The sequence below is a fragment of the Oryzias latipes genome, chromosome 6 (genome assembly GCF_053564925.1).
Source record: "Oryzias latipes strain Hd-rR chromosome 6, Olatipes_Hd-rR_3.1".
Classification (NCBI taxonomy): Eukaryota; Metazoa; Chordata; class Actinopteri; order Beloniformes; family Adrianichthyidae; genus Oryzias; species Oryzias latipes.
In genome coordinates, this window is record NC_136242.1 from 17,481,419 (window position 1) to 17,503,115 (window position 21,697).

General features: G+C 39.1%; 1 protein-coding gene across 2 annotated transcripts in view; it reads right to left on the bottom strand.

Moving 5' to 3' along the window:
- reln (reelin) overlaps positions 1–21,697 on the bottom strand; it is a 94,218-nt gene that overhangs the window by 46,587 nt on the left and 25,934 nt on the right. For both annotated transcript variants that reach the window (XM_078949337.1, XM_078949336.1), the window contains exon 3: positions 9,601–9,739. In XM_078949337.1, the coding sequence (XP_078805463.1) occupies positions 9,601–9,739 (139 nt within the window). The remainder of the gene's footprint in view (positions 1–9,600; positions 9,740–21,697) is intronic.

The window sequence follows — 21,697 nt, forward strand, 5'->3', positions numbered from 1 at the left end:
CACATGTAGATTTTTTTTTGGTTGAAAAATTGCATTTCCCATTATACACCCACCTTGTGTAGTCTTAGCTCTGCACATGTGAGTTTTGGGTGGGTAAACAATAAATTGTGACCAACTTAATCAGTGTTGTGCTTCATGGTATCCAATGTAAGCCCATGTTGTTTTACTCACAAACCAGGGTACTCATCCAACAAAAACACACACCAAACTAAAGGAAAAAGCAGCAGAAATAGCAAGTCTGGAGTATTGACTGTAAATGAGAATTGGACGGAGTGAGTGTGACATCAACCATAGAAAATGTCTCACTTCCAATCAAATGAAGTCACTTCAGTGCATCTTTTTGTTACGATACAGATGTTGCCATTTTTAACCCAAATTATGTCCGAGTTGGTCTGAATCTGTGTTTCTATGGCAACTACTCATGCCAATCAGGAGTGAGAGGAAGTCCACAACCTTACGACTTGAAAGTGGGAGAATCTGTCAAATAAATGTTTCGAACGTTTGACGTGAGACCACATATCTTTATTGAGGCCTCTGACTGGCCTGTTTATATCTTGAATATTTGCAATAAAGAAAAAAATTCAATGAAAAAGCATAGGATTAGCATAAACAATAAAAAAAAGGTTCAGAGCAAGAATGGTTATTCTGACAAAAAGAATTACTGAGTAACAGCAGTGTCTTTCTCCATAGAAGTCTATGGGATTTTGGCTTCTCGGAACCTCACTTATTTGGAACATGAGGGGTCACTCAGTCCAGTTTTTACATACAGTCACTGGTCCTGAGCAGCCCAGTGCAACACTGTTCTTCAGTGGAGCTCCCTTGTATCTCTCATTGCCATTCAAACACACATGAAACGCATAAACATAAGAACATGTGTCAAGCATTTAAAGGTTCATTTGAATTCCTCTGATGAGAATGCTAGTTAGGGCAAATGAGAGCCTTAAGGCGTTGCCGAGTTCTACTCCCTCTTTCCTCTGATTCAAACATGGAGTCATTCATCTCACGAAAATAAATGTCATCTTCTCTACTGCCATTAATTAAAAAAAAAAACAAAAAAAGAGGGAGCGAGACAACAAAAATAAATACATAAATCAAAGAAAAATTGGTTGGGATTTGGGCAGAGGAAATACAGATTGGGGGCTTGGATGGCCTTGATTTTCAAACGACATCAAGTAAACAAGGCTGGTGCATTAATGCAGAGACACAAGCACTCTTGAAGTCCCAAATGAGCTTTGACATGTATGTAAATGGACAGGCTGTCACTCAAAAAGCTCCCAAAAGGGCTGGGAGTGGGTAATTGCCATGCGTGTCCTGCATGTTACATTACATGTTGCTGTTGGCCATAAGTAGCAGGAGATGATTTGACATCTGCCTGCTAACCACATACACACACATATTAAATATTAAATACAGACAATAAGCTAGGAGCTGGTTAACACAAAAGGAACAATGATGTTAAAAACTGATTTTTTTTTTTTTAACAGATTGAATCGTCTCCCACCAACAGACTTCTGCTAAACAACAATTGGGTTGAAAGCACACAAAATGGGTTTTGTTCGCTCCCTGCTTGACAAACTACCATACCTTTATCCCCAAATCCAAAAACCTGTTTTCTCCTCCAGCTCGTTGAACGTTTGGCAGTAATAAAAAAGGTAGGTGTATTTTCGCAGGTCCCAGTCCCAGTTCTGCACATTTGGACCTAGCCCTTAAAATAATGTGCCCTAATTGGTTGATTTATCTTCCATACTGAGGACCAGCTGTGGTTATGGCACAGCATCCATGGACAACGGAGAGGCAGACAGGTGGCAAAGCCAGAGAAATGAAATATTCCAAAGCTCTTTTCAATTATGTTTAAACATAAAATAGCTTCTCTTCATTCTTTGTGGCAAAAGTAAAACTTGCTTCACAGATTTGCATCACTCCATCCGTTTCTGAATTCATTAATTGAAAAAGGCTCTTGAAGAACATGCAAATTTAATGAAGCTCCTCAGACGAGGGATTTGGGAGTTGTTTGGCAAATTACCTGCTTGTTAACACAGGGTCATTGAGAGTTATAGCCCCAAATACAGCCAGTGGAAGTGCAGCTATTACTCAGAATATGCTTTAAAGAGAAGAGCAATTGACCTTGTTTACTGTTAGTGGGTGATCATTAGAAAAACAGTAGCTGTTTAGGATTAAACATATGAGGACAACCAGACAAAAATTGGTGTAGATAAAAATTGTTAATTTAAGTCAAGACATTGATTTGTTAAAGGTATTTGACCTTTAAAAATGAAAGTCAAGTTAATCAACTTGACTTTTATTCTTAAATTCACAACTCAGATCAATTGGTTTGGTTTTAAAATTCAGTTTGTAGACAACTTTCAAACTAAATATGGAACTTTCATTAATAAAATTGATCTCAATCTCAATCAATAAAGCTGATCTCAATCTTTCAAAATGATCAGTTCTTGCTATACAATCAGAGGAAATGTTTTTGCATGAAAAACATGAAAAATATTCCTTCAATTCATGGATTCATCAATACAAATTTTCTATGTAAAGATTCATTTGATATCAATTATCCAGTTAAAAAAAAACTATAACTTCAGTGATTTAAAAAATTGAAAATAAAAATAATCCAATTTTATGTTGCATAATAACAGGGAAGGCTACATCAGAGAAATTCTAAAAATTGAGAGAAGAAATTGCTGTGTTCAATCAGAGTGTACAACAAAAAGGATCATCCCATCTGTTCACGTCTGCTTAAATTAAGAAAAATGTGGAGAGTCTAACAAAAGCCACTGCTTTCAAATGCTCAGACACTGACCAGATTCTATGTATTTTCAGCCACCCATCATTGTATTGTTTCATCTTAAACTGTTGACCATGCTCCAGCAGGTGGGACAGTGACCTTCTGAAAATGAGAATGTGTGATGTTTGTAATGTGGACCCTGTTTGACAGTATTGATCACAGCCCTGATGTGCACCACGCTAACATAAGTGCATCTATGAGTCCTCATGTGGACACAGAGTTCAATGCATGATTACAGGGGTCATGGTTCATCCCTGGGGAAATAAGGCAATATCAATAGGAGAGATCGCCTTATGGTGAACAGCAACAAGAAATTGGGTTGGTCTGTAAAGGTTTTCAAACAAAAACTGAAATAAACCTTAAAAGGAATCCTCTGGCTAGCATCTATGTACAAAAACTAGATCAAACTAAGTATGATGGGATGAGAGAATTTAAAAAACAAAAGTCTGGCTTGGTGTTGGTTTTAGAGTAAGTGCTCAGTGGATTCAGCTCCAGAGCTTATAAAAAAAACCCTGAGTGTTTGCACATTTACACGGTTGAATTGGTGTAATGCCTGTTTTGTCATCTAATACAAAACTGAATACATAGTGTGACAGGTAATCAATATTCCACACGTGGATTTTGGTAGGTTCAACTCTGTCTGCCGCACTTCAAGGCCATCGGTGGATCATGGAACTCCTTTTTTCTTTAATTCGTCAACAGTCCAGCTGTAGCTGCCTGTAATCACGTCCTAAACTGACTGTTGGGCTTTTTTGGTTGGTACTGCCCAAAAGCAATGGCACTGTTCCTTTCAGACCAAACCTGTTGATTTCCCAATCGTTTGGCAATTGCAGTTTTGAAAATGTGAAGTTTAGTCATTCCATCACTCTGTAAATTTAGTCTCTTTCCATGATCAGGTCACTCCGCTCCCAGCCTGGTGCATTAACTATCAGCAGTGGTTCTTTGCTCTGAGTCAGTAGCCGCGGTTACATGGGCAAAATATCTTGATCGGATTAATGGTCGGATAAGAGTTCAACCGTGTAAATGGGCCCAGAATTTTTTTTCCGATTGTAACAAACGTTCACATGGTCACACTTTCGATCGGAATAAATCGTTTGTAATCCATGTGGTCAGTGCTTTTTCTTGTGAAAGAACGGAGCTGGAAGAAGCCAGGGTTAGGAGAAGGCTAACACGCGCTAACAACATTAGCCTTGTTTGATGAACACAAAATCCATGAGGGAAATGCCGCTATCTGGGAATAACATCAGCCTTTATTTTGTCGGGACACGACTGGAAACACAAATCCACGTGATTGTTTGAACAGTTTCTAAGAGCGACGGGATGGAAGCCTAACATAGCAATCGTAACAAACACGTAACAAAGCACCACCCCCCTGTCCACAAACACAAATCTATAACTCCGGCTGCTCTGCCAAAAGACACGGTTCACTCGCACGGAGCAGCCGATTCAAAGCTTTCTCTGGAGCGAAACACCGTCTATGCGTGACGCAAAACAGAGCAGTAGTGACACACAATCGGAATGAACAGTTTACATGCAACAAGATCGGATCAACAATCGGCATAACCCAGCTATCTCGATCGGAAAGAAATTTTGATCCGGACAAGTCTGATCGGGGCAGAGTATTCCGAACGGCGTGTTTACATGACGCATTTTTCTTCCAATCAGGCGTTCTTTCAGATTTCTTTTGTCCATCAAAGCGCAGCTGCTTTTTCCTAACCCCAGGATACACTATTCTGCATGTTTTCCATGTTGCCCTGATTGAGCATACCTACTACAGTTATCATCAAGCTTCTCAGAAGCTTGATACTGGCATCTATCAAAAGCAGGTGTGTTTGAGCAGGGTAGAATTGAAAAACTGCAGTACAGTGTTCCCTGAGGACCAGGGTTGGGAGAAAATACTCTAACCATGCAAAAGTTAGACTGTTAGACTGTTTAAGGCTTTAGGACTCAGAGACAGGCCATAAGACTATGTAAAACAAAATACCAGAGGCTGAGCCAAGCTCTGTTCTTTCGAGGCGCTGATGCCAGGTCTACCAGAAAGGGGCTTTAAATGAGTTGTGATTTTAAACACTTGAGCTGTTAATTGTGGGCTCCCATTAAGCTGACATGTACAAGAACGGATGAAGAGCTTTATTCATGTCTTCCAACACACAGTCAGCTCATGTTCCTGACCTGAACAACCTAATGCTAATTTATTATGGTGAATCATGTATGCACTTAACTTGATGGATACCAAAAAGGATTCACAGCTTGACAGCTTAGTGTGAAAGCTGTCAATAATTTCAAACACATTTTTTTTTCAATTAATTCAATTCAGTTTTATTTATACAGCCCATTATTACAACACAGTTGTCTCAACGGGCTTCACTAATTGAACAAAACATAAAATCAGCTATAAAATACGATAGCTGATTGCTAAACAAAACTAAACAGACTAAACTAAACTGGGCATCCCTGCCCTTAGACCCTCCTAGGAAAAACTCCTAAAAGAAAAAACAGGTTCCAGGGGAAAAAAGAAGAAACCTAACGGATGTCCACATGAAGGAGGGATCCTGCCAGGACAGACATTAAAAAATTGTTATACAATATCAAGCCTAGAAATGTATTTGTAAAAAATAATATTGTCTTTTGTAAATGTCTAACTGGAAATTGGCTTCTCTGTGTAGTCATCTTTATACATGAATCCCTGTCCTGGTTTTCTGTGAAAATGCCAATACATGATGACTTTGAACCATAAGCCCATAAGCCAGTGTGATGCTTTAGTAAACATGGTAGCTCATTAGCCAACGATTTTATGTTTAAACATACTTTATTCATGAACTTGAATACTAACAAAAATCAATGGAGCAGACCAATGCCAGGAGAAATCAGAAGCTGGGTAAGATAGGTCAACTCTCAGCTTCAAGTCAATACTCTGACCTGTGATTAACACAACAAGCTGTCCATCATTTTGCCAGTGCTGTTGCTCTGAATTCTGAATTTTTTTTATCTATTTGCAACAATTTGGAAAAAACTCCAAAAACAGCTCTTATCCACAGGTGAGCAGTTGTGACTGAGGTCTAAAAAAAAGGCTCATTGAGTACAAACACCACATAGACCTATACTGTCACGCCGTGAGAATATGTTGCATTGGATAAGATATGCATAAACAGATGTAAAAACAATCTAGATTTTTATTTAAAAAATTCCACATTATATCCATGTTTCTGGAGAAGAAAACAGACACAAAATCCATCAATATTGCATCCAAAAGTGAAGCAGATTAGAGGATGCAAAACATTTGATTTTGTCAATCTGATTTGCCACATCGGATTTTACACATTGTGTCAAAAACCAATAAGTAATATTTAAATGTTTCACCACCTACTAAAAATACTAAAATAAAAAATAAAATAAAAAACAAAGTCCAAAATTCATGTTTTGGGGTTTACCAAAATCTAAATCAACACAAAACATGGCAGTTTAGTTCAAAATAAACCAATTATAATATGACTTATGACTCCAACTTTGCTTTACTTCACAACTGTTTTATATTGAGGTTTCTACCCAGAACATTCTTACCCTTGGATAATTTCTATTTCACCAAACTGGGTTTTGTTTTTAACAGCCAATATGTGTTTTCTGACTTTCTTATAGTACTCCTGTTCACTAAATGTCTGTTCACTCTGATAACTGTGGAAGATCTCTTCTGTAATTCTATTTGCCAAGAACTGTAAGCGACATCAATCCTAACATTAGGCTTCCAGTGGTGTGTGAAATGAGTAAAGGAGAGGAAAATTTAAAGTTTGCAACTTGATGGAGCACCTCAAACATGTTTATCATCACTTAAGATGCCAAAACTGTCTTGCACAAATTTTGTGCCAATATTATTAAGCATCTGTATTTTGCATGTCATTAATTTATATTTTGATTCTCCTATAACATCTACATTTTACAAGAAAATGAAACCATCCAAAAAAGATGACTTCACTTTACAAACTCATGTAATGTAGTACTTTAATTTTCTTTACAAAAAGTAAAAAGAGCTTTTTACAACTTTCTGATATTGGGCTGTTTAAAAGCTGGCGACCTGGCTTGGCAGAGACACATCATGACAAATGTCAGCCCTTTGCAGCAAGATCAGATCTTGATTCAGTGTGGTGTTAAAGTGTCACAACTTCTGACCATGTCCATGTGCTCTCCCCACTCCGCCAGTACCTCATCTACTCCCTTTCTCCAAGGCCTTCCCATCTCTTTGGGTGGCAATTTACAGCTCACCGGGGAATGAGTTTTTCTGGATGACACGTCACATCACTTCATCACACTTTTGCTGGTGATGTGTTACCAGGGACACTCCTACAACCCTGGCAATAAAACTTCGTTCTGGGCCTGTATTAACGCAGCTCCAGTTTTCTGAAGGACAGAAAATGTCTGTGGCTTTAATTTAAACACACTCTCTTAAAAAAAGAGTCCTTGTATCAATCAACAAAGAACATGTTTTACAAGCCAAACAAATGTAAATTAGATCATTTTGCATTTTATTTATTAATTTAAAGTGCTGATTTTAAACTAGAATCAATTAATTTTATTATTTAAAAAAAGGAGATTTGAAAAGTAGTGGAAGTCCAAGATCTTCAATCAAATCCTAACCTCACAGAGGTCAAGGCCTGTTGAATTCCTTCGCTGACCCTTGAAGAGGATGATAGAGATGGGAGCTGTAACAGCCACCAGTTAGGATGTTTGTATAGATGTCTGTGTGTTTGTGTGTGAAGAGGAGTCTTAAGCCAGCTGGAGGAAGACTGGCTGACTTTGATAAGGTCAGCCGCAGGGGCCCTCATTGTAATACCACTGTGGCCCCCCGCCAGCCGCACTGTCATTGGCATTGGCACACGTCGGCCCTGTGCTTTACACTCGCAAGACAACACAGCACATGCAAGCACAGACGCACAACACAATACGTGTAAAAAACACACGCACACACAACAGTAAATGTGTTTGCTGGCAGCCAAAAAAGCCAGTAAATCCGTTTGCCTCAGTGGATATTGTCTCAGTTTCAGCAAAGTCCCCCCACTGAATCTTTTTTCTGTCAGTCAGTCTATAAAAGTCTATCGGATGGGCTTTTGTGTCTCTCCAGGAATTCATTATGGGATTTCTGTGAATGCTGCCAAAATGTTCCGTTTAGTTCTGGTTTGTGGGAAACAATGGCATAAAACTTCCAGCAACTTTTTACAAGAGGAAAACTCAACAAAATTAACAAGAAATAGAAAATGTAATTTATGCATTCCATCCTCAAAATCTTTCAAACTAGTTTGGTAGCACTTAACATTAAAATCCAGTAAAAAGATAGGAATTGTGTAGTAAGTATATTAATAATAATTTAGTTTAATTATGTAAATACCAGAATAATACAATGCTAAATACTAGTAAAAAAGTAAATAAAGTATGTTTTGTATATTTGTATGTTGCTGTTATTAGGGTAAAATCCAGTTTATTGTGTAGTAAGAAAAGTAATAATTTGTTAATTCCCCAGTATTACCATTTTACTTTCTTATTACTAAACAATTGCTATTCTATTGCCGTGCTTTGATGTAAACGCCACAAGTAAGTGACACAGCTTTTATGTAAAATGTTGTAAAATGCATGCATCGGTTTTCTCCGGGGACTCTGGCTTCCTCCCACCATCCAAAAACATGCTTTATAGGTTGATTGATTACTCTAAATTGTCCCTAGGTGTGAATGTGAGAGTACGTGGGTGTGTGATTGTGGACACTCTACCCTACGACAGACTGGCGACCTGTCCAGGGTGTCACCTGCCTTCGCCCACAAGTGGCCGGGATAGGCTTCGGCAGCCCAGTGACCCCGAAAGGGAATAAACGGAAGAAGAAGATGGATGAATGAATGAATGAATGAATGAATGAATGATTGAATGAATGAATGAATGAATGAATGAATGAATGAATGAATGTTAATTGCGTAAATGGGTAAAGTGTTAAGAAAGTCAAAAAACAAACAAACAATGCTCTTGTTTTGGTGGCATAGTTTAGTTTGACTGACAGCTGGCAATAAATTAACAGATGAGGTAACAACATGGAGTTGGTCTAAGATGTAAATGTCATCATACATGCTGAATAAAAAAAACAGTCATAGCCTCTTAAAGCATATTTAAAGGGAAAAGAATTATCCTGCATTAGGTGCAAAGAAAGGTGTCTTGTGTGTGTCGCTGTGTGTCACACATGTCCTCGAGGGATTGGTGGATCTGACCAACAGCTCGCACATTTTCCGTTTGAAGGGCGATGAGTTAAATACGAGGATAGAGATATGTCTGGTAATCCTCAGCAGGCTCAGCTCACACATTCACACCTGCCATGATGGTGGCCATGCTTGTTTTACTCTCTAACTATACAGAATTAAAACAGCTATATTTGCTTACAATAACTTTATTAGTCTTTACAGCAGTAGCCAATATTTTTATATCAGGTGTTCTTTCATTTCTCTTCCTCCCACAAAAAGCAAAAACAGAAATCCTATCTTTACAATGTTGATGAGGCCACTTATGTTGTAAAAATCCAAACTAACTGTCCCTAGTTCAGCCCCCCCCCCCCAGATGAACCTCTAACACCCACGTGTGGCTCAAAGAGGGAGCATGCCGCCCGTGATGAACAACATGACCAGATAAGAGCATGACATCTGTGTGTGGGGGGCTCAAATGTCAGCTGTGAAGGTCCCAGCTGGGCTTTCCAAGCCAGACATCTGGAGACTCTCTGTCTTGATCTGTCTTTGGCATTGACACGTCTTTACAAGTTTTACACGCAAGCAACATAACTTACAAGAAATTGACACAGCCAGTTCCAGGTGGGGGGGCGATCCAGACAAAGCTGAAGCTGGTGGAGGGCTGGTGGCTCACGTGAGAAGCCACCACGCTGCAAACAAACTGGGTTCCAGCAAACTGGCGATCCGGCATCATACCTGGAGGACAGAGGCAAAAGGTGAAGGACCAACTATTGACAGCTAAACTCAGATTATTTAAATAAATTAATCATATAATGATTTGCTGCATGGAACAGAAAAACTGCAAATATTCTGAATTAAAATATATTTCTCTCCTTTACATCCACTTGTATTTTGGACTTTTGTGCACTTTTTTCACGACTTATTTGTTTAAATATGTTCTTAGATCTCTTTTTAATCTTCTGCTATTTGGTCATTTTCATACTGTTTTTCTTTTAATCTTCTTTGCCTGTCCTCCCCTTCCTCGAGCCGACTCTTATATGGAGCTTTTATTAATGTGCATCTTTACTCGGCTATGATTGCATCTCTGGAATGACTTCATGACACAATCTTTTCTTTATAGCTCAGAGGGCAAGGGCAGGACTCCACCAGACTCATCAATCCTTCTGCAGACATTAAAAATATTTTTGTAATTTTTTTTGCATCAAAATGACTTTGTGGTATCAGCAAAGAGGAGTCCAAGCTGTGCATATCGTACAGGAGTATAAGGCAAAAGTATGTCGGCATGTTGTAGATGAAAGCAAAACCAGTGTTTTTATGAAAATGTGTTGTTCTTGCTTGGGTTTGCACTAAAACCTGCAAACACAATTCCTGCTCTACTGTTGCCTAATAAAATATTCTGTCATTGATATTACAATCAGCAGTGATTAATAACACCGAAGCTTTAAGATCCCCCAAAATCAATATGCAAATTAACATAGAGGGATCGTGCTAAAGTGAAAGCCACAAGACTCTTTTTCCAGAAGAAGAATTTTGCTCAATTTTTCAAATTTGAATTATTTGTAACTCTCAGATTGCAACTATAAAAATGCATGCACAGTGCCTCTACACTGGGTTCTGCTTTGTGCCTGGATGCATTTGTATGCTGATGTTTTGTTTCAAAGGTACGTTAGAAATACAGGAAAACTTCACCTTTACAGTTCCTATATTTCTCTTTTTTCTTCTTTTTTGTTTATGCTTTAAAAACATGGATTTGTTTGTCCTGGGTTCAAAGTGAATAATCACCAAAGCTTTACAGCTTTTTATGCATGTGCAATGTGGGGTCCTCATGTCTCAGATTTATGAGGTGTCAAGAAAGGCAGCCTTTAACTATGCTAACGAGGTCTTAGTGTGTAATAACACAGCACAGTGTAATCGCCCTCTAATAGAGTGGCTGTTCCCCAGTCCCCTTGCCTACAATCTCTCTTATGGGGTGCTACTATAAACAGTCATGGTGGCAGAGACTTGATGATTGTTTGAAGTGCGCATTTGGAGTGAATTGTCTAAAAAGAAAAAAAAAAATCATAAATAGAATTGCAGCCAAAAATTGCAAAAATATTTTTTTATCATGGTAACAGGTCAAACATCAGATTTGAAATACTTGTAATCCTCTGACAAACTAATGAGTTGCCTGTCATTAGTGCTTAAGTTACAAACTTTGCAGTTAAAGTTCAAAATAAAACTCATGTAATTCTACAGAAACACCAGATAAACAACAATAGAAGAAAATCTATCAAAAAATGTATATACTTTTTATAAGTGTGAAAGGAAATTAAATATGCAGCCTTCCACTTGTTTTATTCCATCTAGGCTGATAAGTCTGAATTATTTGAACCATCTTGACTTTATTTCTTTATGGTCTTTGACTTTATTCTTTAGGTAGAAATGTGCTATGTAAGTATAAGTAAGTACACGCCATCTGCCAAGACAAAATGGTAAAGCAAAACATTCCCACATGTTACATATTTTTTAAGTTTTTGGAACAAAGAGATCAAATTTTTTGAAAAACAACAAAAGAATCTGAGAAAAAAATCTTCTCTTTTGTCATGCCACAGTTTTAATAATACCTGCAAGTGCATAGAACACACCCTGCTATAATACATAGTATTAGAAAGACACAAAAATATGAAAAAGAAACTATTTCAAATGGACATGATTTGCTTGAAAGGAAGAGTAAAGAGAAATTACAAAAATGTTGGCTCCGTCTGGTTTGTTTCTTAAAAGTTTTGCTCTATATTTGTTCATTCGTTCTTTACAATGAAGAAGGCTTTGGAGCAACTGCAACAAGTGTTAGTGTTCTTACATTTTCTGGATGAACGACTCTTGTTGTATAACTCATGGGCAAATATTGGAATTGTGAAAACTTACACAAAAAAATGTGTTTTTCAAACATGAATCTCAAAAGAAAAATATGTAAATCAGCTTTAAATAAAGAATAAAAATAGCAGCCAAAGTTGGAGGCAAGCTGAAGGTATGGCTGAGGGGAAGCAGAGAGCAGTTGGGCTGGGGTGAAGATGAAAAGGCAGTCTGATGCACTTCAGGACATAGCAGCTCTGGGACTTGACACTGTTCATAGAATTTCTATTCCCACTTGAAAAATACACTCAGGCATAAAAAATGCAAATAACGATCCCTTATTCCTTTCAAGTCTGAGTGTTGTGGGAGAAAAGGAGAGAAAAAAACTAGTTTTATTCAATGGGATCCAAATCCCAAATGTTCCACTGAAGCAACAAGCTATAGTGAACTCGGACAAAGCAAAAAGATTCCTGGTTGTATCCAGGGAGCAGAGAAATGGAAAGATAGGCTATTGCAGCAGTGTGAAATTAAAATACAGAGGATGCCCTTTCTATACGTCCTTTAGCACTTGGGTCAAACCAACCGATTCTTCTTTTTACTCAAGTGACACCAAATTATGTCTTTGTGGAAAATAATAGCATATTTTGTAGTTTTCTATTCTTATTTTTAATGAGACACTTTGTACCTACATTAGGTCCAGTCAACACAATTTAACTGATTAGGTGATGACAGGTGTTGAAAGTTGCACACTTGCTGCATATTTTTTTTTAAAAAATCAACAGAAGCCAATTCTAATTCAATAAACAACTACAGGAGATCTGGCTTCCGTTACATCAACACATGCAAACACATGCATGTGCACCCATGCAAACACATGCAGATCTTTCTCATGCAGATTGGGCACTTATGAGCTGTCAGCAGTGATTAATGACATGGAAAGATGACCTGCTAACTCCCACGGTATGACTGGACAAGGCTTGTTTCATAAATATGAACCACACACACACAAATCCATACGCCCACACACAAATAATACAGAAATAAGACAGGAAATAGGTGTGTTATGGTTTAAAGGACCAGGTGTTGGCTGAAGGAGCATCACCCCGGCATGAATAACTGCTGGCTATTTAAGAAACACATTTAAAGAGCTCCATACACCTAAAATAAGAGTTTTTTTGTTCATTTTGTCTTACCTTATGAAAGCAGAATAACGAACAAACACAAAAGTGTTGGACAGATTTGCATTTAGGTTTATACTATTATTGGTGGGGTACAAAAATGTTCTTATGGGGAACCATGGCTTGTTCTTGGGGAAAAAAAGTGTGTGGTTTCATAGATAAACTGTGTGCAAAGAGGTGAGATTTCCTTTCATTTTCAACATCCCTCTATATCTTACTTACCAAAGCTAATGAGTTTTTCTCAGCCAAGCTCAAAACAAGTCAAATAAATGAAGTGAGAATTTCTCCCAAAGCAGCAGATGGGTACTCGATGGCACAGCCTGCCAGCAACCTCACACTACAGGGACGGCAGGAGCTGCTCTAGCTGGCACTACAGCTAATAGTTAAACTTTATTACAGTGGAGCAGGGATTCAATATGCAGCACTGGAACTGATGTGCACATTTACCAAAACCCAAAGTCACTGTTTAGCATCTGGTCAGTAGGAAAAAACCAAAGCATTTTGCATCGATTTCACAACTGTCCTTCAGCTGCATCTGGCTTTACAAGAATTGAACCATTTTCTGAATGGACTTCATCATGCACAGGCCAGTCATGGGGAGGTGTGGGAGCATATACCACCTGCTATCAGGCAGGAGGCGGGGAACTACGGTGGCTCTGAAGGGCAAATAAGACTTACAAATCAGTCGACGCAAAGACATTTAAAAAGATCACAACAACAATTAAAAAGGGAAAACAGATCAAAACATTAAAATGTAAAACGTTACATTAAACTTTTTTTTAATTAAGTTTTTTTTTTGTTTTGTTTTGTTTTTTTACAGTTTGATGTGGCCATGAGGGAGCCCAAGCCAGGTCTTATTGTGCCGGTCCCAGGTAAATACGGAGGGTTGAGTCAAGAAAGGCGCGTGATGTAAAATCGTCTATGCAAATCCGACCTAGAAGCTGATTCGCTATGGCGACCTCACGAGAGAAGCCGAAAAAGAAGATTTCATTTTAGAATTCAAAGTAAAATTCAATAAACCAACCAGAAATCAAAATTAATGATATGACATAAAAATAATAGGGATAAGTTTTGGTTTGTCAGAAGAACCTGGAAAGTCCAAATTAAACCCCCGTCCTTACTGTGGGGTGACCACGGTAGTGTATAGAAGGAAAACTGTTCTATAAGCTTTAGTTTCTAACCTGCACGTTGGGAATAATTTCATCATATCAACATTTAGTTAAGAGGATGATTAAAATAAACTGGAACCAGCTTTGAAAAAAACTGTGTTTTTGTTGCCTTATCTAAACTAAAAGTTAATTCAGCAAACATTACTTGATAGTTTTTGCAAAGGAGCATCAATAGTTCTAGAATCTGTTCAAGCTCATGAAGAATGATGATTTTTAGATCTTTTACATAATATTCTCTTGCAAAAAGCCATCCTTCTTCTATTGGCTCAGATGGAGAAGTCCAGTGTGCTCTACCCTATATAATTTGCAACACAAGCCCATTATTCGGTCATATTTCATCTGGCGATTCTTAATACCTGTCATAAACCTACTGGACCATTAACATGTGTTATTAAAAGGCAGCAAATGTATGGGAATCTGTCAAAAGCTAGAGTAATGCCCCTGCCATCATGTTTCAATAGAGGGCTACACAATGGTGACATAAATGATACATCACAACAGTGGTGACAGCCACAGCAAGGACCCCATGCGCTTTGTGCAGCTCAAAGCGCCTCAGCTATGTTGTATTCACCCCATTTTCAGCGCCATCCTCAGTTGGTCAGCCGACAACAGCGGGGTTTCAGATCACATGACAACTACACTCTGATCTGCCATTGGCCAATCAGGAGATCCACCTCAGCACCTGCCAATCACATCTCCATGGGGACGGGTTGGCAGCATTGCAGTGGGGGCAGGGGTCTGGCAAAGTGATGCCAGGATAAAGCTGTGGGTTAAATATGGGGGGCTAAAGCTTCAATTGGGAAGGAGCATTATATAGTCTGTGGGAAAATCTTATGAAGAGTTTTGGTGAACGATTTTGGTCATGAGCGGTGTGCACGTAGATGTCGACGCAAATACTGAACGTGAGTATGAGTCACTCCATACAGAAAGCTCATGTGCAAACCAACAGATTTTGTAGTTTACACAATATCTTAAATTAGATTCCTTAAATTTCCCCTTGTGGGATTATTAAAGTATAATTGAATTGAGATGTGTTGATCCCTGACTGAGATATGAAAGATGAACGGAAGCTTGTGTTGAGGTTTTATTTAGATATTAATGCAACTTGTTATCCAACACAACAGGGTTAAAGCTGAAGCCACAAACATGCATATACCATCTCATGCACATATCAATACACAAATAACCAAAAAAACAACTTTACACCATGTGGATTCATCAATAAGTGTATTACTAGACTGAACTCTGTATAAAAAAGGCAATGTTGTTGGTGAAGCATTGACAATTTGGGCTACTTTCAATGTCAACAAAAAAATTGGTCTACTGATAAATTTATTTTCCTAAATGTTGGTCAGTCAGTCAAGGTTCAGACCCTTTCACAATAAAATATTGTTGCAGCTTCTCAGAGCTCAGCGTCTCACACTGAGTAACATAAGCCTCAGTGAGTTGAAACAAATTTAAATAATGATAAATTGTACGTTAAGTTACTTTGTATGGAAGCACTTTGGATTTAATAAAGAACAAACTGTGATCTTCCTTTTATTTCTTTTGTGTTTAAAAATAAAACAAATGCGATACGTTTCCATAACTTTGTATGAAAGGTTCTCTAAAAGTTATTTGATTGATTACATTTGAAAAAAAATGCAACAAAAATTGACTGTTTAAAATCAAGATGTCTAAACAAGAATTTGTAAAGATAAAGTGACGTATGGTTGACCCTGTTGAAGCGACCACAATCAAGTTTTTAGTAAGGTGCGAGGGCTAAACCCTTACTAACCAGGCGCAAATGCGGGATGTATGGGGTGTGCATTGGACACATAAGTGCCAGTAGGATGCCTGTAGGATGCCCACACTCTTTTTAATTTTCTAATTTGGAAAAGCCAGGCTGCACACAAGGAGTGCACACTTACCGTATGTGAACATCGCTAATGAGCTCCATGTGAAGACTGTGGGACTTTGACTGATTAAAAAAATGAAAAATCCATACAACACGCCTGAGTCTCACCTCTTTCACCCTTACTTTATCCTTACATGTTGTATAAGTGTTCTCTATGACCTGTCACTCACAACATGCCTGTAGGGAAAATGTGCATGAACACTATAGCTCTTCGGGCTCACAGAGTGGTCTACAACCTTGATATTTTGTGTGGGCCACCTGCGTGCCACATACAGGTTTGATCAGTTTACACCCTCAGACTGCCCACAAGGGCAGTTGTGACAAAGGCTTTTGGAAGGCTTGATTGTCTTTTGTTTATTGTTAGGGACATGAAAATCTACTTAGATCAGACGTGTCCATTACCAATCCATCCATCCCAACTGTTGGGGTTTGATCAAACTTAAAAATGTCTTGGCCTTCTGTTCCCTGCATCTCTCAGTTATTTCCTTCAATACAATGTCAGCCCTTAGTTTCTCCAAATGTAGTCTTCCTCCATCTCAACCTCAAAGCTGTCATTGCTCTACCTAATGCATTCTTCTCACTTGAGGTCAATAATGCCACTGAGACTCTTTGCTCTACTTAGAGCTATTTTTGCTGTTTTTTTCTTTTTTTTGGTAATAACTATACTTTGTCATGGGCTGCACAGTGATGCAGTGATTAGTGCTTTCACCTTACAGCGAGAAGGCCCTGGTTCAAGAACCTGGTTCAAAAGTCTTTTTTCAAATCATTGTGAAGAGCTGACGAAAAAATGTTGCTGACCAATTTTGTTGTACTCGTAATGTTAGGTTGGAATTGTGAGGGGCTGTAAGCTAACAAGAAAAAGTGTAAACATAGGGATAATTGGAAATGTGTGCAGGCTACTCCTCAACAATAGTCCCACCCACTTAGAGGTGAATTTCTGATCAACTACTGCTGCTCTGCAGAAACTATGTCCTAGAAAAGTATTTTGATTTTAGCTAAAAACTGCCAATGGGAATGTCTTTACAACAAATAATAATGGGAGCTGGAGTTTGACTGCAATTGCTTACACTAAGATTTATCAAGAAACGTTTCTGATTTATAACAAAATCAAATTATTGACTAGGATTTTCCTTGTGTTTGGTCCTGACCTGAGTTTTTCTTTTTTTTAATCAAACGTCAAGGTGACACATTGAGCAACAGTTTTAATGGTATAGAGACAGAGCTGTGTTGGTTTGACGCCTGTAGAGAACAGAGAAATGACAACAAGCTTCGTGCCCCCAGTTTCTCACAGAGGGTGGCAAAGTCACCAAACTCCTCTTTACTATCTATTGGTCCCAACGCAACAGCTTCCTCCCAACTCTTCATCCATGTACCATGAGCAAAGCCCATGACCAGCTGCCTCTTACGGGTGTGTGTAACTGTAGCTTGGCAGTCGCACACCACAGCTTCAGTGGCAGGCGCCGGGGCTAATTTGATTTTTAATTCAACATGACTTCTCGTCTAATGGTTTGAGTCGGAGATTAATTAATCTGATTTGACTTGTGCTAATTTCTTCCACCCATGTCCCTTTCCCCTACCAGTCAATGTACAAACAAACAAACGGGTGAGGCCATGCTCTCACAGGCCCTCTCCTGACACACATGTTGACTTAGAAAGATTGAGTCCTGGGGCGACAGGTGAGGAGCCAGTGGAAAAACGTGGAAAACCGTGGCACAACGCCTTGAAGGGCGTGTATGCTGAAAGTGTGTGTGTGCATCTAGATGTGTTTATGAGGGAGGCTAGAGCTAAGTCTCAGCTGACAAAGGGATGCTGGGAGGCAGTGAACAAATCACAGCAACAGACTGGCTCTCATAAGGAGGGCAAATATTGAGAAGGTCAGTAACTATTTTCACTGCCAAAATGTAGGTCACAGAGGTTCCGGGTGAGTTGTTCCTACAAAACCTGCATTTGTCAGAAAAAGAAATTGGTCACAAGTTAGGGTCTTTTCGATCAGCACTAAGGCTTTTAGAGAGTGGTCCAGTCTGGGTCCGCCAGGAAAAAGAAGAGGCGAAAACACTAAGCTTTTTCAGCTCACAGTCATAAGGAGCTCTTTCACTGTTTCTGTGGGGAAACTTTAAAAATGAATAGACCTAAGAGTGCTGAGAGGCTGGCAAGCACTTTGTGGAAAAGACTCGTAAAATCACACTACTATAGAGAGCACGCCAAAACCACACACCACTGACTTGCAAGGTGCATGTTGAGGTACAAATCTTAAAGAGTTTTTCCCATCACAAAAAAAGAAAGATATATTTCAAAGGAAACTTACAGCTATGTCAAAATGATGCAAACCCACTAGTGTGCTTCAAAAAAAAAACAAGCGAACTCCATTTGAGTCATTGTCTTTCATCCGTTTTTATTTCACTCACGTTCTGTGTAGCATAATAACCACCCGCTCTGCATGGCAGAAAATAACATTGCTCTGTTCAACAGAGACCACACATGGGAGCACCAACCTACGCCTGCTGCTTTCTCCTGCAGCATAAAAAATAAAAATAAAAACTGCCCAAGAGCTCACACACCACTTTGAAACCTCTATCAGTGGGTGCTGCTGCTGCCTTCACCTGTTTTAACACTTTCCTTTACCCTGAACTGCTTTACCATGCAGAAAAATAAAATACATGAGGAAAAAAAAAGGTCAGCTCGTGCATATGAATGTACACATAGGCATGTAAATAGTCGATTTGGGCTGAATATCACGAGCATGGATGAATGTAAGTAACCACTGTAGCACAAGGAAAAGACTGCTTTCCAAGAACTCATCAGAAAAACCAGCAAATGTTAGGAATCAAATTTACTTTCATGCACAAAAACACCTCAAAAAATAAAAGATCAATACTTTTGAGAAATGTCTCCCTTTAAATTGCTACTTTAAATAGAGTTCTTCTCTGTCAAATTGGCTTACTTTCTGTTTTTTGCATGTAAAGAGGCTACTTTTGACTTGTGATGCATAATTACCCGAGCATCCCTCTGGACTCAGAGAGAGCACAAATGTTTAGCCACCTGTTAGCAGCCTCCAGGACTTGCAGAAAGGGGAGGGGGTGCTAAGCAACCGGAGGGACAGAACGGTGGCTCAGTCTGGGCGAGCGGGCTGGGGAAGTCCTGTGCCAGGAAGGCAGGGAAATTTACAACCAGCCGACCCGCCCGGTGTTGAGACGGAGCTGACACCGTGCCGCAGAGAACACAAATCACCTCCCATACATAACCCTGCCCTTGACAACTCATTCCATCTTCTGTGCTAATGAATTCATCATCTGGAGGGATCTGCCTTTGGTGCCCCAACTCCTCGTGTAGAGGGAGTAATGGCTTAGATTAGTCATCATCATCATTATCAGCGTCTCCATAGCTGCAAGGCCCAGCTCTGTTTGGGCCGTACTGAAGTACAGCAACCGTTTGGGAATGCGGAGTGTCCTTGGAAGAGTTGCAACAGTGGAACTTTGTCACATTCAAGGTTATTACTGGGGTGGGTGTCATAGATGGTTTGCTTTACATCCTCTGCATGAGAGTCAGCATAAGTGGGAGTATGTCGGTGGAATTTGAATGTGAATGGATAAGAATTTTAGAGCTCTTACAGTTGCAAGCATCAGAATATGTGTGTATTTGTGTGCGTGCGTGAAGGAGTCTAAGCAGCGCAGTCAGGGAGCTGTCAGCAGAGAGCCAGGGTGCAGGCTGATCACAGGGTTGCATCGCGTTTGATGTCTCTTAGGGACTGACAGCTTCTCTCCCCATGGGAGCCCCTTTTCTCACCCCTTCTTTGCTCCGTGCTCCACCCTTTCCCTATATCGTTTCTCTTCATCCTCTATATCTTTCCCCACTCACTATTTCCTCCGTTTGTCTCTTCATCCCACTGATTGGGAGGGGGTGTGTAGGAGCACACTTGCGATCTCCCGGGACTGAATGAGGAGGCACATGGAAATTTCAAAACAAGGCTTTGTGGGAAACAACCCTGAGAGAGTGTCTCTGTAAATACTGACATGATGAGCTGCCATCTCTCATAGTCTGACATTTTGGCTGACAGACAATCTAGCTTGGTGGGTGTAGGGTGAAGACAGCTAACCTTCAGCCTAGAGATGGATGGGTTACTTCATATGTGGATCCCTTTTCAGAGTTGCACATAATTTAAAGGAAAAATCCTTCTTTACATTTTTTTAATGACGATTCTTTTTATTTTTGGCTTCTAATGCATGGCTTTTTCCCCAGAACAATTTTATACCATGGGTTGCATTGCATTGCTCTCATTAAACATAAAAGGACCGATTAAGCTAAATAGCCTCCATCAGCTTAAATAAGTGTTAGAAATATCGTGTGTTTCCTTACACTTAGACATGAATCATTCAGTTTTTAATTTAATCTTTTTTGCAGTGCTTTTTAGTGTAGAAAGGCATGCACTTTTAGAAATACAGTAAAGGAGGTTAGAATTAATGTCTAAATTCTAAAATGAACTGTTTTCTCATTTAAATTTGGTGGGCAAAAATGTTTTTGTCCCTCTCTTATCAGGATGCAGGCTCATCATTGGTCATGCTAAGAAAACACAGCTACAACACTCACAATTTTTCTCAATAGAGTATTTCAAGTCAATATTAATAATGGTAACATAAGCTTGTTTAAAATGTAGAACAAAAAGAAAACACAAGACAGAACGTTTTCTAGAACTTTCTTGTCAGACATTGATTTACAGCAACTCTGCTCAACAGTGATAAGAGAAAGTGGATGGAAAAAGCAAGGGAATCTCTTAAAGACCCATTTAGATTTTTAGTGTTCTAACATGTTCTTGTTTCTGATGATGGACGACTTGTATTAAAAAAAGAGTATTTCTTTATTCCAATTGGTGTGAATTAGGAGCAGGTGCAAAAATGCTGTTGGAAAAAGCGTATATTTGTTACGCAGAAAACACGATGGACAAGACAGAAGCTCCCTGCTTCGCTTCATCCTGATGCATCCACTTGTGGACGACTAAACCCTTGTACGTCCTTGTTTTCCTCATTTGAGCTGGAATCTGACTCAAAAGTAAACAGCTGATAGCTCCGATATTGCTAATCATTTTTATTGCACCCCTAATGTTAGGTTGGGGTTAAAAAGGCTGTAAGCTAGTGAGAGAGCATGTACCGGTAAACAGAGAACTCAGTTCGAGTGATGGAAAGGGGGGTCGGGGTTGCTCAGAAGCAGATTTCTATTGAACTACCACTGCTGTGCAGAAACTCTGTCTTAGAAAAGAGCACAGTTTTTTTTTTCATTTTGGTCAAAAACAGTATACTTATTTTTAAAAGACCAATGGGAACACTTCTTTAAAATAGTTCAAAATGTGATCAGACTGGGACTTTCCATCACAGGTTTCCTGAAAAAACCTATTTAAAAAAGCTAAAAAGAACACTGTAAAACTGAAGGCTTAATTCAAGAAAAAAGAATGATTTAGAGTGGCGGTAACGTCATCTTTTCCAAACTAATGTTGCCAAATTTAAATATGTCTGCATGGAATGATTACACTTCTGGCTGCAAACCCAATCCCGCCCCTCCTCCACAGGTCAAGGTGCAGCAGGATTTCATCTCTAATCGGCGAGGGTGTTAGCATGAGACCATTCGT